Source organism: Melitaea cinxia, chromosome 12 (genome assembly GCF_905220565.1).
Source record: "Melitaea cinxia chromosome 12, ilMelCinx1.1, whole genome shotgun sequence".
Classification (NCBI taxonomy): Eukaryota; Metazoa; Arthropoda; class Insecta; order Lepidoptera; family Nymphalidae; genus Melitaea; species Melitaea cinxia.
This window is the reverse complement of record NC_059405.1, coordinates 537,288-550,311: the sequence shown is the minus strand read 5'-3', so window position 1 is coordinate 550,311 and position 13,024 is coordinate 537,288. Positions and strand designations below refer to the sequence as shown.

The 13,024-nt window shown below is 34.4% G+C and overlaps 1 protein-coding gene across 1 annotated transcript; it reads right to left on the bottom strand.

Moving 5' to 3' along the window:
• Positions 1 to 626: 626 nt before the first annotated feature.
• LOC123658611 (organic cation transporter protein-like) lies at positions 627 to 12,776 on the bottom strand (the record flags this gene model as incomplete). The annotated part of the gene is made up of 9 exons (XM_045593980.1): positions 12,632 to 12,776; positions 9,428 to 9,647; positions 8,569 to 8,803; positions 7,398 to 7,653; positions 6,078 to 6,403; positions 5,711 to 6,005; positions 5,176 to 5,357; positions 4,564 to 4,711; positions 627 to 637 (listed from the first exon to the last, which is right to left on the bottom strand). Coding segments are annotated over exons 1-9 (1,818 nt in total), but the record flags the coding sequence as incomplete, so codon positions are not given.
• Between the last annotated feature and the right edge of the window lie 248 nt (positions 12,777 to 13,024).

Sequence of the window (13,024 nt, the reverse complement as noted above, 5' to 3'; positions counted from 1 at the left end):
TAGTATATGATATGTTGATAGTTACTAATCGTGTAAAACATATGGACGGATAGAGGTCGCTAGTACTATATGTATATTAAGAATAGCCGGTTTCCGCAGTTGATAGTAGCTCTGCTTTCCACTTCAAAAGTTGTAGATAATAATTCGTGTCGGGTCTGAGTGTGATATTAAGTGACGATTCAAAACTGCGTTAAAGCCTACTCGAATCACGATTCAGTTTCTAACATCCCACAGCTGGGCATAGGCTGGTTAACGGTTTGAAGCGAAATAAATGTTTGTAATTTTTATAGTTATTTTTAAATTATCTAAACTGATGAGTAATGACATTGTATATTTTTTATATTTCATTTTCAAAAAATTTTTATTTTAATGTAACTAGATCGGCAAACAAGCGTTCGGGTTCACCTGATGGTAAGAGATTACCGTAGCTTATAGACGCCTGCAACACCAGAAGCATCGCAAGCGCGTTGCCGACCCAACTCCAATCCCCCCAGGAGCTCTGGTCACCTTACTCACCAACAGGAACACAACACTGCTTGAAAACAGTATTATTTAGCTGTGATCTTCTGTAAGGTCGAGGTACTACCCCAGTCGGGCTGCTCCATATTTTGAGCAGAAAATTCCTGCTGTGCCCTACCTCAGTTAAAACTAAGGAAAAATAAAAAATCTTATCTTGGGAATTTACATTTCTACGAATCATTGATTGAATTGAAGGTTTTTTATTCTAAACAGATTGTTAATCTGTATTAAATTACAAAATACAAAACCAATTTAATTGGTGATTAATAACCTTTTTTTAGTTTACTATTAATATCAACTGTGATACTTATGAAAGTGTAAAGCGGCAATCATATTTTGGTAAATAAAGCAGGAAATCCGTATTGTAGTTTGAGCTATAGTTACGCGTATGGACATTATTCATTTATTTATCGTTATAACCACAAAAGAATCGGCGAGTCGACCTCGCGCACCGAGGGTTCCGTACAAAAACTATTAAAAAGTATTTTTATTATTTGATGTAACTAAAAAGTTTTGCTTTTCGCAATTTGTCCTTTATCTGCGCTATAAGACGTTGCTTCGTAGCAAATTTCAAGATTCTGAGTTCCCAGGAAGTACCCTGTAATAATATAAACGGCTGTACGGCTGTTTTGATATGAGTTTCTTCTTGATACCTCCACCCGTTTACAGAAAAAGGATTTTGACAGACAGACGGACAACAAAGTGCTCCTATAAGGATACCGTTTTTTCCTTTTGAGTTACGGAACCCTAAAAATATACATTATCGCTAAAGTTTAAATCTAAGCCATAAAGTTTTATGATATACTTATAACATAAATTATGTTATAAGCATATATATGTATTTACACATATATAATAGTTGCAAAAGTAACGCCGAGTTGCACGAAACAAAATTAAAATTTAAGTAGAGATTAAACTAACTTAATCACAAGAATTTCATACAATTCTTGCGATTAAATTAGTTTAATCACTACTTAAATTTTAATTTCTTTTCATGCAACTCGGCGTTAGTATATCTATTTTTTGACACTAAAACGCAAAGATTCTTTTTTTATCTATTATTCCAAACAACACACTATTAAAATTCTCGCATACTCAGCTCCGAGTTCGTATTATGAAATATCGATACTGGACTTTGAGAACTCTACATACAACTCCACATTTTGACTCCTGCTAAAAATAAATAGCAAAAACGTGGTTTTACAATTTTAGTATCATGTTATTTTAATGCACCGGGAAAAAAATATTTGCAGTAGTATTACGTTCATTCTGTATTTCTTAAATACTAGTGAGCGCCCAGTAATCGAAATTCGAACATAATTAATTTAAATTCGAGCGTCATTATTGTAAATGCTGTGCCCATCTGTAATTGCGGGTATACGAACATTTTAACATAATGTACGTACGCTAGATAGTTTGCTGTGTACCTTGCGTTGATGAGCCTTGAATAAATAAAATAAAATAAAAATAAAATAAAATAAAAATAAAATAAAATAAATTATAAGTCTAAGCATTATTAATGTTCTGTGTATTTTTTTATGCATACATTTAATAAAATATTTGCATTCTGCACTCCTTTATATAAACTATAAGTGTGCGAAATTTCATCCTCGTCCACCCGCACAATATTCGTAAAAAGAGGTACAAAGTTTTTGCTTCACGTATTAACACATAGAAGAAATAGCTATGTCAAATGTATTCTATATTTATAATTTCACATTCAACCTCTAACATCCCACTGCTGATCATAGGCCTCTTTCTCCATTTAGGAGAAGCATTGGAGCTTAATCCACCACGCTGCCCCACTGTGGGTTTGCGGATATGTTCCCGACTATGAGTAACGATCGTTATCAAGTATTTATGATAACAACCAGGACCGCCCGCTTAATGTGCTTACCGAGGCACAGTGGGAAGACCCACACGGACAGACATTCCAACTGGAAAGAAATATTTGTTTTATACTCGTACAAATATCCACCCAAAGCGGGAATCGAACCCGCAAACCGTCGGTGTTTTAGGTGACTTTTCGGACCACTACACCAGAGCGGTCGTTATATATTTATAATTTACTATACGCAAGATAATAAAACAACTGTTACACATTAAAATATTTACTTTTTTAATACTTTTTCAGTTTGTTCGTATTTTATAAATCTATATATTAATACGTGAAACAAAAACTTTCTACGCCTTTTTACAAAAAATGGCGTGGACGGAGGAGTATGAAATTATCACACACTTATAGTTTATATAGAGAAGAAGTGAAGAATGCTAATATATTTTTTGTCAAATTACACACACACTACTATGTAGGTATTTGACACACACACGCATATTATACTCTTTTGTTGATTGTCGAAGTCTGTAGTCAAATTGAAAATTAAAAAAAAAGGTTCTTTATTTTCATAATTTTTTGGTTTTCTTTAATTTGAATCTCTAATTATGGTCGAATTTCGACCTCTGGACGACGAATAGTATTCATTAATATGACATTTTATAAACATTTTAGGTATATTGAAAAAGTCGAAGTAAATTTTTTCATAATTTTTTTTTTGTACCAATATTTGAATTGCAACAGTCTTCAATTATATCAATTCAATTTTTCTTTGAAGCAAGAGTTCTCGAGGTCAGCGCTAAGAACCACATTAACCATTCATTTTTGTTTACATAGGATAAACTTTAAAGGAATAAAACGTTTTGAACCAGTACATTAGATTGGTCGTCGTAATTTTTTAATATATTTTACTACTTACACAGAGATCGGGATTATTATTTTGTAATGGAGGATCGAGAATTTAAAGTGACAATCATGTAAATTAACAGATTGTAATGGCTGTGAAAGTTTAAAATCAGTTTTTTTTTTATACAACTAGGTCGACAAACAAGCTTACAGTTCACCGATGGTAAGCGATTACCGTAGCCTATAAACGCCTGCAACACTATAAGCATTGCAACGTGTTGTCGACCCTACGACCAGGAGCTTTAGTCATCTTACTCACCACAGAAACACAATACTGCTTGAAAGCAGTATTATTTAGCTGTGATCTTCTTTACGGTTGAGGTACTTCCCCAGTCGGGCTGCTCCAGATTTTGAGCAGGATGTGTCCTGCTGTAGGACACATCCTGCTCAGCTTAGTAATGTGGAAGAACATATTCTGTAATATCAATAAGTAGGTCCTCCCGTGACAATGGTTGCTGTAAAGTATCCGAAACGTCGGGAATCAAAAGTTAATAATAAACCGCGATAAAATCCGAAAAAAGTTGTTTCATTAAATCAATAAGTACATTAGGATATTGTGAAAATCTACAAAAACAGATTATTGTCTTTAGCACCACGTATGAAAAGATAATATTTACTAACGACACGATAAGATAAAACCGTCTGGAGATTTCGATATAATCTGAATACTGTGTAATTCGTGAATTTGCGTTTGAGGCAACATGAAAACTACTTTTGACTAGCCCGTTGGCGCAGTTTGTAGTGACCTTGCCTTCTGCTCCGGGGGTTGAAGGTTCGATTCCCACCTCGAGTGTGGGTGTTATATATATTTATTTACATATGTACTATTTATATGTATATCGAAAAAAAAAATGTAGCTTTACCAGTCGGCTGTTACCTATAACACAAGCATTAAGTTACTTAGCTTAGAAACACACGACCGTGTTGTGTGTGTTGCAGATATTTGTTTATATTTATAAAATAAGTCACAACAAACATCTTTATTATGATGACTTTTTACACTTCATTAATAATATCAAGTTAATTAGAGGAGATTCGAGGGGAGAAGAACGGTTGATGTACAAGAAAAGAAAAACTATAAACTGTATACTGTTTTTGTGGCACTACCCATCATTTCAAGTACATTTTGCTTTTCTGTAAATGAATAATAAATAAATAAATATAAATAAAGCGATTGTATTCTACCAGTAAAGCTATGCTTTGGAACAGAGTAAAAGGTAGATAAGCTTCGCATTTTTGTACAATGTACATATATACTATATATTGGTCTCTCAACTTGGAACAACTTCTCTTACTCTTTCAACTTTGAACTTTCTGCCCAACAGCTTCAGCTTCAGCCAGCGTATCAGGTAGCTTGGTACCAGTAGTATCAGGCTGTGTGAACACCAGAATACCGGATATAATCCCCATAACGCCAAATAGCATTGATGGGGTACCGTGCCAGTAATTAGCCTGAAAATATTAGTACGTATTAAATTTGAGGCTCTTTAGGGGATTAGGATTGATTTTAAAATGGATAACTGCGGAGTTTCTTGTCAATCATTTTCTGCAGTATCAACGTAGGTACATTCCCAATCTGTGGTATCTTCAAATTACTGGAATTAACATACTATTAAACACGAATACAATATTAATTCTTGAAACGGTTCAAAAGCGCTTTAATAAAAGTAATTTTTGATATTGAATTTGATTTGATATTTGTATAGCCTGAGATATTTGTTTCTTTGTCCTTGTTTGTTTCTGGATCTCACTGAACCATTTTAATCTCGTTTCCCTCGTTGTTTTAGTTTCAAGAAACTAATTGGATAAGTCATTGCCATACATGGAATCGTTAACAATTCGAACAGCTTTTGTTCAGAAATTAGTAATTTTGATTTTCTTAGACAACACTTTAATGTTTCTTAAATTTTACTTACCAGTACAGGAGTAAGAGGTGCAACGATATGCCCAATGCGACCGATCATGGATGAAAATGCAAGGAGACTGTGACGGAATTCAGTCGGATAAAGTTCGGAAGTGTACAGATACAGCGCCGCCATTGCAATAGAGATGCAAAATTTACCAAGTAGAAAGATCGCAAAACGAAGAGCGTATAATTCTGAAATTCAAAACAGTAACAATATTATATTTTAAAATATCAGGTTCCGTTTTTGGTTTTTGATGATTATAAATAAATATTACAACTATGATTATATGATGATGTTGATGATGATGATATAATGCTTTAAACATAATTGGAGAAACAAATGCAACGGGGAGTAAAAGTGAGAAAATTTTTATTACTCCCTCATTATTTACTTGTAAAATTTCGTAAATAAATAAATGTTGACAGGTAAGTGGATATTCAGTGGAATGGAGGACGGCAATTAAACAAAAAGTCAACTTTACTGTCCTAATTATGGACAATAGTACTTAATATAATATTTAGAAATAAAATCATAACAAACTTACCATTCGAGATGAACACAAAGACAATGTTGCATAAGGAACTAAAGAAAAAACTACACGAGAGAGTAGCCTTCCTTCCAACTTTGTCAAGTACAAAAATTGTGGCAAGGCTGCCTGGGATTTCAATGGCACTGGTCAATATATAGTTCAAGTGCATCATTTCGGAGAGGTTAATGGAGTTGATCGACAGGCCGTAGTACACGCACGTCGCGGTGACCCACCAAATTGGAGTGGTGCACACTCGCCGAAGCAAGGTAGGAGAACGTATTATACTTCGGAAAAGAGCTGGCTTTTTTATCTAAAATAAAACAAAAATATAAAACTAACGATTTATTAAACTGGAGTTTAAGGTAAAATGCAGGTCACTTACATCAGAAGATTGAACAGATAGTGCTGAGTTAGTAAGCGCTTCCATACTTTTTTCACTAATACAAGTTTTGTTGACCCTTGCTACTGTTTCCAATACTTGTTTTGCTTCTGTAAACTTTCCTTTCGAAAGGAGCCACCTGACGCTTTCAGTCAAAATCCAATAGTAGCTGATGATGAGAAAACATGGAATATGAAGGACCATAATCATGTATCGCCAAGAGGGTATCAACCAGGCCACTGTTCCGAGTATAATCTGCCCAACCGAAAACATGGACGAAGTTATAGCATTTGTAAGTACACGATATTTTGGTCCGACAAGTTCAGCACCTTAAAATATTACAAAAATATGTTGTAATGTATGTTGTAATGTAAAATGTATGTTGTATGTATCTGTAATAGTATAAAGAATGACTATGTTTCGAACAGCCTGTTCGCCCAGTTTCAGTGACCCTGCTTGCTGCTCCGGGGGTTGCGGGTTTGATTTCTCCTAGAGATTCACTATTAATATTTACTCTTGTATGTGTATGGGGATACGGAAATACACACAATACACAAGCACAAACACCCAGACCTCCACAAACATCTATATAGCCAATACAAATATTTGTCATGAGTGGGAATCGAACGCACGACCGCAAGCGCAACTGTTCACTAGCTGACCCAGCCATATTAAAATACATGTAAATTCTATATTCAAACGCGCCATCTACCGGATATCTATGCAACTTAAATGCCATACCGCCATCTATTAGGATTTTATAGAACTAACCCATAAATAATATACACACTAAAGTCGTATAATAAACATTTAAATTGCTATAACAAATATTGAAATCAATAATTGAGATAGAAACTACTATACTACCTACCTACCTACCCTATCTCCCAAGTTGGACCAAATTACAGACGCTTACGAAATTTGATAAAAATTGGTTCAGTATTGGTAATATTAGTTCAGTTTCAAGTAGTTTCTGAGTTTATAACTAACATACATCGTGATATGAAATTTATATATATGTATGTATACAAATTTATTACAAAAAAAGTGTTTGTACTTATGTACGCACGTAAGAAATTATACTTCATTGCCTAACTAAATTCATGTTGCTAACTTTTCTTCATTGACTAGCCATTTTCAGAGTGTTAGTTTTTTTTCGTGATGGTGTGCATGCGCATCGTAAAATTTCCTCTTATAATTTTTGCCTAACACGCCAAAAGAAGTATTACTTCAAAAAATATATCTATGTGAGCCAACTTGTTCCTAAGATACGTCCATAGAGGAAGTTAAAGAATGTTTATTTATTAGTAATAAAAATATTACCAAAAACATAAGCAGAGCTGAATGTCCCAGCTCCAAGTGTAGTTTGTGTAATCTGTAGAACCAAATACATGGTGTAGTTGACGGAGAAGGCGCGGATGAGGCCGATGAGAGCTAAGTTGAACATGTTGATCACGAGAGCTATTCTGCGCCCGAATCGATCAGAAATATAACCCGTAATTGGCAATACTAGCAATGTTCCAATACTTTTCAGCGTACCAGCTAAAGCTCGCAGCCAGTCCTGACATCCGAGATCAAACTGAAAGAAGTACAATTAAATACTTATATAGATATTATTACGGTATTTACGATACTAAAGAATATGTACTGTGTGGCTACGGTACTAAAGAATATAGCCACCCCCTCTCTTCCCGTGGGTGTCGTAAGAGGCATCTAAGGGATAACACAGTTCCGCTACCATCTTGGAACTTAAAAAGCCGACCGGTGGCGGGGTAACCATCCAACTCCTGGCTTTGAAATACACAGGCCGAAGACGGGCAGCACCGTCTTCGGTGCGACAAAGTCAGCCTTGCGGTCACCAACCCGCCTGCCCAACGTGGTGACTATGGGCAAAACACATGAGTTCACGTTATTTTTGGCGTAAACTTGTGGAGGCCTATATCTAGCAGTGGATTGTATAGGCTGTAGTGTAGATGTTATTAGTTTATTAATAACGAGTGAAAACACCTAACGACTCAAAGCTGGATGATAATAATTTCTTGAAAATTTTCCGAAAATTAGCACGTCCACACTCCAGAATATGACAAACAGTTGTATGCTTATCGACAAATCGGCATCTCATGGTTTTTTTAAGTAATTGTTTACGGCCCTAAGGTTAAAAAATATTTTTAATCGAAAAAAATTGTATATCCCTAGATACTTTTTTTATGTTTAGTGCAAATTTTCAGGTTGTTAGTCCTCAAAAATACCACAAAAATTTACCACAAAAAGTTTTTTTTTGCGATATGTATCTTCTTTCGAAAATATTTTTTTTGATCAGGCATTAATCATTCATGCTTTAAATCGATTTTATAGTCAGTAGAAAGAGTTTAAAATACATTGCAACGAACTTGTATTCTTATCGACATTATTATCGTATTTTGCTACGATATAAATTTTAATATTGTTTTACTCAAAGAAAATAGTGCAAACAAAGAAATGCAAATCCACTTACATCGTAAACGACAGTGTTATTTCTCTTGTAAACAAATCCATCGCACGCAACAGTTGCCGACTGATTGAACATTGTGGCGGGGCAATTGTCCACAGATCGGTCACTGTCGAGATTCACAGGAACGTATCTCTGACAGCTGGAGAGCCCGGAGCTGGTCTCCGGTATAGCGTTCGAGATCCACTCAGGTTCAAACTCATGTAATTTTCCATCCTCCCCGCATTCCGGTATTCGACATCTAATTTACTCATTTTAATTATATTACTTCAATTTATAATTATAATAGGTACATATAACAAATGTGAGACTTTAATCTCTTACAAGAATGATTGTTTACTTGTAAACGAAAAAAAAAAACTGACACCAATTACACGGGCACAGACGAAAACATTGTAATTTTGCATTATTAGAGATATCTCAATCAAGTGTAAATGAGACCACATGCCAGGCACAAGCTTTCGATTAAAAAAAGAATAATTAAAATCGGTACACCCAGTAAGAAGATAGAACACATAAAAATAATACAGTCGAATTGTTAACCTCCTATTTTTAAGTCGGTTAATAAAGATCTCGCGCTCTTAAAGAGAACACAATGTCTAAAATAGTTATTAAATTAGAACTAATATTACATTATAAATATTATTATTGTTATATAGGATATTGTATGATAACAACATTTCTCCCCGATTTTTCTAGGGGAGACTTGCTTCTAATGAAGTTTCCATTACAATGTCAAAAATAAATTTTATATGTTGTTATGTTGATTTAACAACTTTTAATGCTAATCCAACAGTTTTATCTACTGGACTATATTTACTCAAAATCCTAAATAAATGTTATATTTTAAATTTCATAGGTATACCTGTGTGGTATTGCAGCTGATGAGAAGACGTACTCGGTCATAAATGCTGACATTACGATAGGCACAGAGACAAGAAGTATATTTCGCAGCTGGAACCATCCAAACTGCCCCAATTCATTGACCAAGACATCGTCGAGGTCTAAAGGTTTGCGTAAACTACTCGCTTTCCCACCATCATCGATGTTCTCTTGTTTTATCGAGGGAATAACATTGTTGCTGTCTTCAGACATTATATAATTATCCACTCAATATTATACACTCGTTTATTAAAATTAAATGAAAAACTTTATTAGACTAGTACGTGATAACGATACGGCACTGAAGAATTATTTGTCTAGTTTTAAGCGTCCTATCTTTACCAAAATAGTCGTATCAATCGTATCTTTCGAAACATGAGAGTAAGTAGCGGTCGAGTGGACGAGGCAGCTTTAAAGAGCTATTCACTTGTTTATCTAGCACAAATACAGGCACATAATACATTTTATAGTTTTAGTATTTACTTTGAGTTTATACTCGTATTCTTTTTTCGAACCACGTTCAAATAACAGTAATTAAATCACCAATCAACGGCCTTCAGTAGAATGGGAGTCATGTGTCACGAATCGTATGTATATTTTTATTAACTGTTTGGCTTGCCGGATTTCTTTTAATACTACCTTCATAATTATGTTTTTTTTTTTATTAAGAATTGTATAATGCTACTTATGTTGCGTATGACTGTTGAACGACACATTCCTATGTAAACCTAATTGTTTTTTGTTTGTTTGTGATATTTATTTTTGTTATATGTTGGTATGGTAATAATAAAAAAATAATCCGGAAACAATTAAATAATTGGTCAACCACAAAAAGCACATGCAGGCATATACATATATTATTATCGATACAAATAAATAAAATTGAAGTGTATGTTTGTAATATTAAAGTAACCGCTTTTTACTAAATGCATATGGATGTATACATGGTACATATACCAAAATAACATTATTTAAAATTTTTGTCTGTCTGTTTGTTCCGGCTAATCTCTGAAGCAGCTAAACTGCTTTTGACGGGACTTTCACTGGCCCATAGCTGATGTAGTAAGGAGTAACTTAACTAACTTAGGCTACTAACGAAAATTCATTTTATAACTCTGCGAACTGAACAATAACTTTTTTGTTAAATTCCACGCGGATGAAGTCGCGGGCACAGCTAGTCAAGCTATAAATATCAAGAAATATTGCTGATAGCTGCTACAAATTACAATATACTGCATAATTTGATTGATATTTAAACTTATTAAAAAAAATTGTTAACTGATTATTTTTGACATAATATAATAAACATTTCAACTATTGTACTCGTAATATTAACTAGATAGTTTTTGTAAGAAATTATATCATGTATACGCTTCAGCCTGTAATATCCCCACTACTGGCCATAAAGCCTCTTGCCCCATGTAGGAGAAGGATCAGAGCCTAATCCACCACGCTGCTCCAATGCGGGTTGGCGGATATATGAGTAACGGTCGCTATCAGTTTCTACTATTTCACTACTAATAGTTTTCACTATTTTCGTGAGCAAATGTTTGGAGAGACAAAGCCATTGCAATATTTGTGACTTTCTCCTTCCAAAATTTACGACGCCGCGTTGGCGCAACGGTTACAGCCATGGATTGTATCTGTTGCGCTGGCGGTTGCGGGTTCGATCCCCGCACATGACTAACATTTGTATTGGCCATACCAGGTGTTTGCCGTGGTCTGGGTGTTTGTGCAGTCCTTGTGGGTCTTCCCACCGTGCCTAGGAGAGCACGTTAAGCCGTCGGTCCCGGTTGTTATCATGTACACTTGATATAATGTATAATAATGTATAAATAAAAATAAAAAAATAAAAATAAAAATAAAACTAAAAAATAAAAAATTGTGTTGAACCTCAATAACATTTTATATATGCACACCGCAAGGTAATATGTTTGGTGTTAACCTTGTACAAATACAAAACATGTTCTTGCAAATAAGCGATTATTATTATTATTATTATAAACACACAGAGGAAGGTGGTCTTCTTCAAAAACATAGTAAATTGACAATTAAAAATTTAGCTTTAATTCAATACTACATTTTAGATTATAATCTTTAAGCAATTATTGTTTAAATTTTAATACTAAACTGTATTTGACTTTTCTTTAGATAACGTAAATACGAAATGAGTTTAGTACGTAAGATTAAAATAATGTCAATAGTGATTTTAAGTTGCTGTTTTTTTTTATCACAATAACAATCTATACTTCTATTGTAGAGCTGAAGAGTTTGTCTGTTTGTTTGGTTGAACGCGCTAATCTTAGGAACTACTGGTCCGATTAGAAAAATTCTTTCAGTGTTAGATAGCCCATTTACTGGCTAATATTTAAGGCTATAGGCTATACAATATTTTAGTACCTTTTTTTCTTAAATTAACGTAGGACATATATAGTTTATTTATAAGATTACTAAATTCGTAAAATTGTATGCTAATACTATGAGACTTTTATTTGCATACTTATTTGCATTGGGAAGATTATTTCCAGCAATGGAGCAAAAATTGTTGAGTGATGATAATGATGGTGCTACGACGGATGCCATATTAATTGTTACATTTATCCTGATACGTAAAAATCGAAGGTCCTGAACGCAGGTATTATGCATAGTGGATAAATTAGAAAATTAAATTTCTTAAATGACTTTTATTAAGAACTTAACAAAATGAATATTATTAAAAAAATAGCCTAAATAAAATTAATATATTGATACATTTGATCTTATGACGACTTTGGCGCTGTCAACAATAAAAAAAATAACCAAATGATGGCCTTGGGGAACGGTAAGGAGTAGAAAGTGGTATAACATGTCTCTGGCATTTGGAATAACTTTATATAGCTCTAAAATGTCCCTGGTTACTAAAATACTTCGTTTTTTGGAATACAAGGTATCGGACATTTCAATAACAATCAGTCCCGTTGTTTTAGCCCAAACAGCGCTCTGACGACTGTTTTAACTTTGTTCATTCTTTCTTCCCACATGTGTTACTGCTTTGTTAAATATGTAATTTCAAGCGATCAGTTAGAATTTTCTCTCGATGAACAGAATCTGGAATCAATGTGAACTCTGGAATACCCTAAACAAAGTGACTCATTTTATTTCACGACAGTATTAACTTCGTATACAATTTTTATTTTTCGTACATTACTAATAGAATCATCCTGAACATCATCTTTAGTAGTAGCACTACTCGTCTTTTCACTCTGGGAAATTGTGTCTACAGTTCCTTCAACAGCTATCTGATCTCTTGTCAGAGTCGGAGCTTCCGGCACCACTTTGGGCGGCCGAAGCATAGTTCCTACCGTGCCCTACCCTTACGTCGCTACTAATAACGATCCAGTAATGCCATACACAGGCCGAAGACGGGCAGCAGCGTCTTCGGTGCGACAAAGCCAGTACTGCGGTCACCAACCCGCCTGCCCAGCGTGGTGACTATGGGCAAAACACATGAGTTCACGTTATTTTTGGCGTAAACTTGTGGAGGCCTATGTCCAGCAGTGGACTGTTATAGGCTGTAATGATGATGATGATGATAATGATA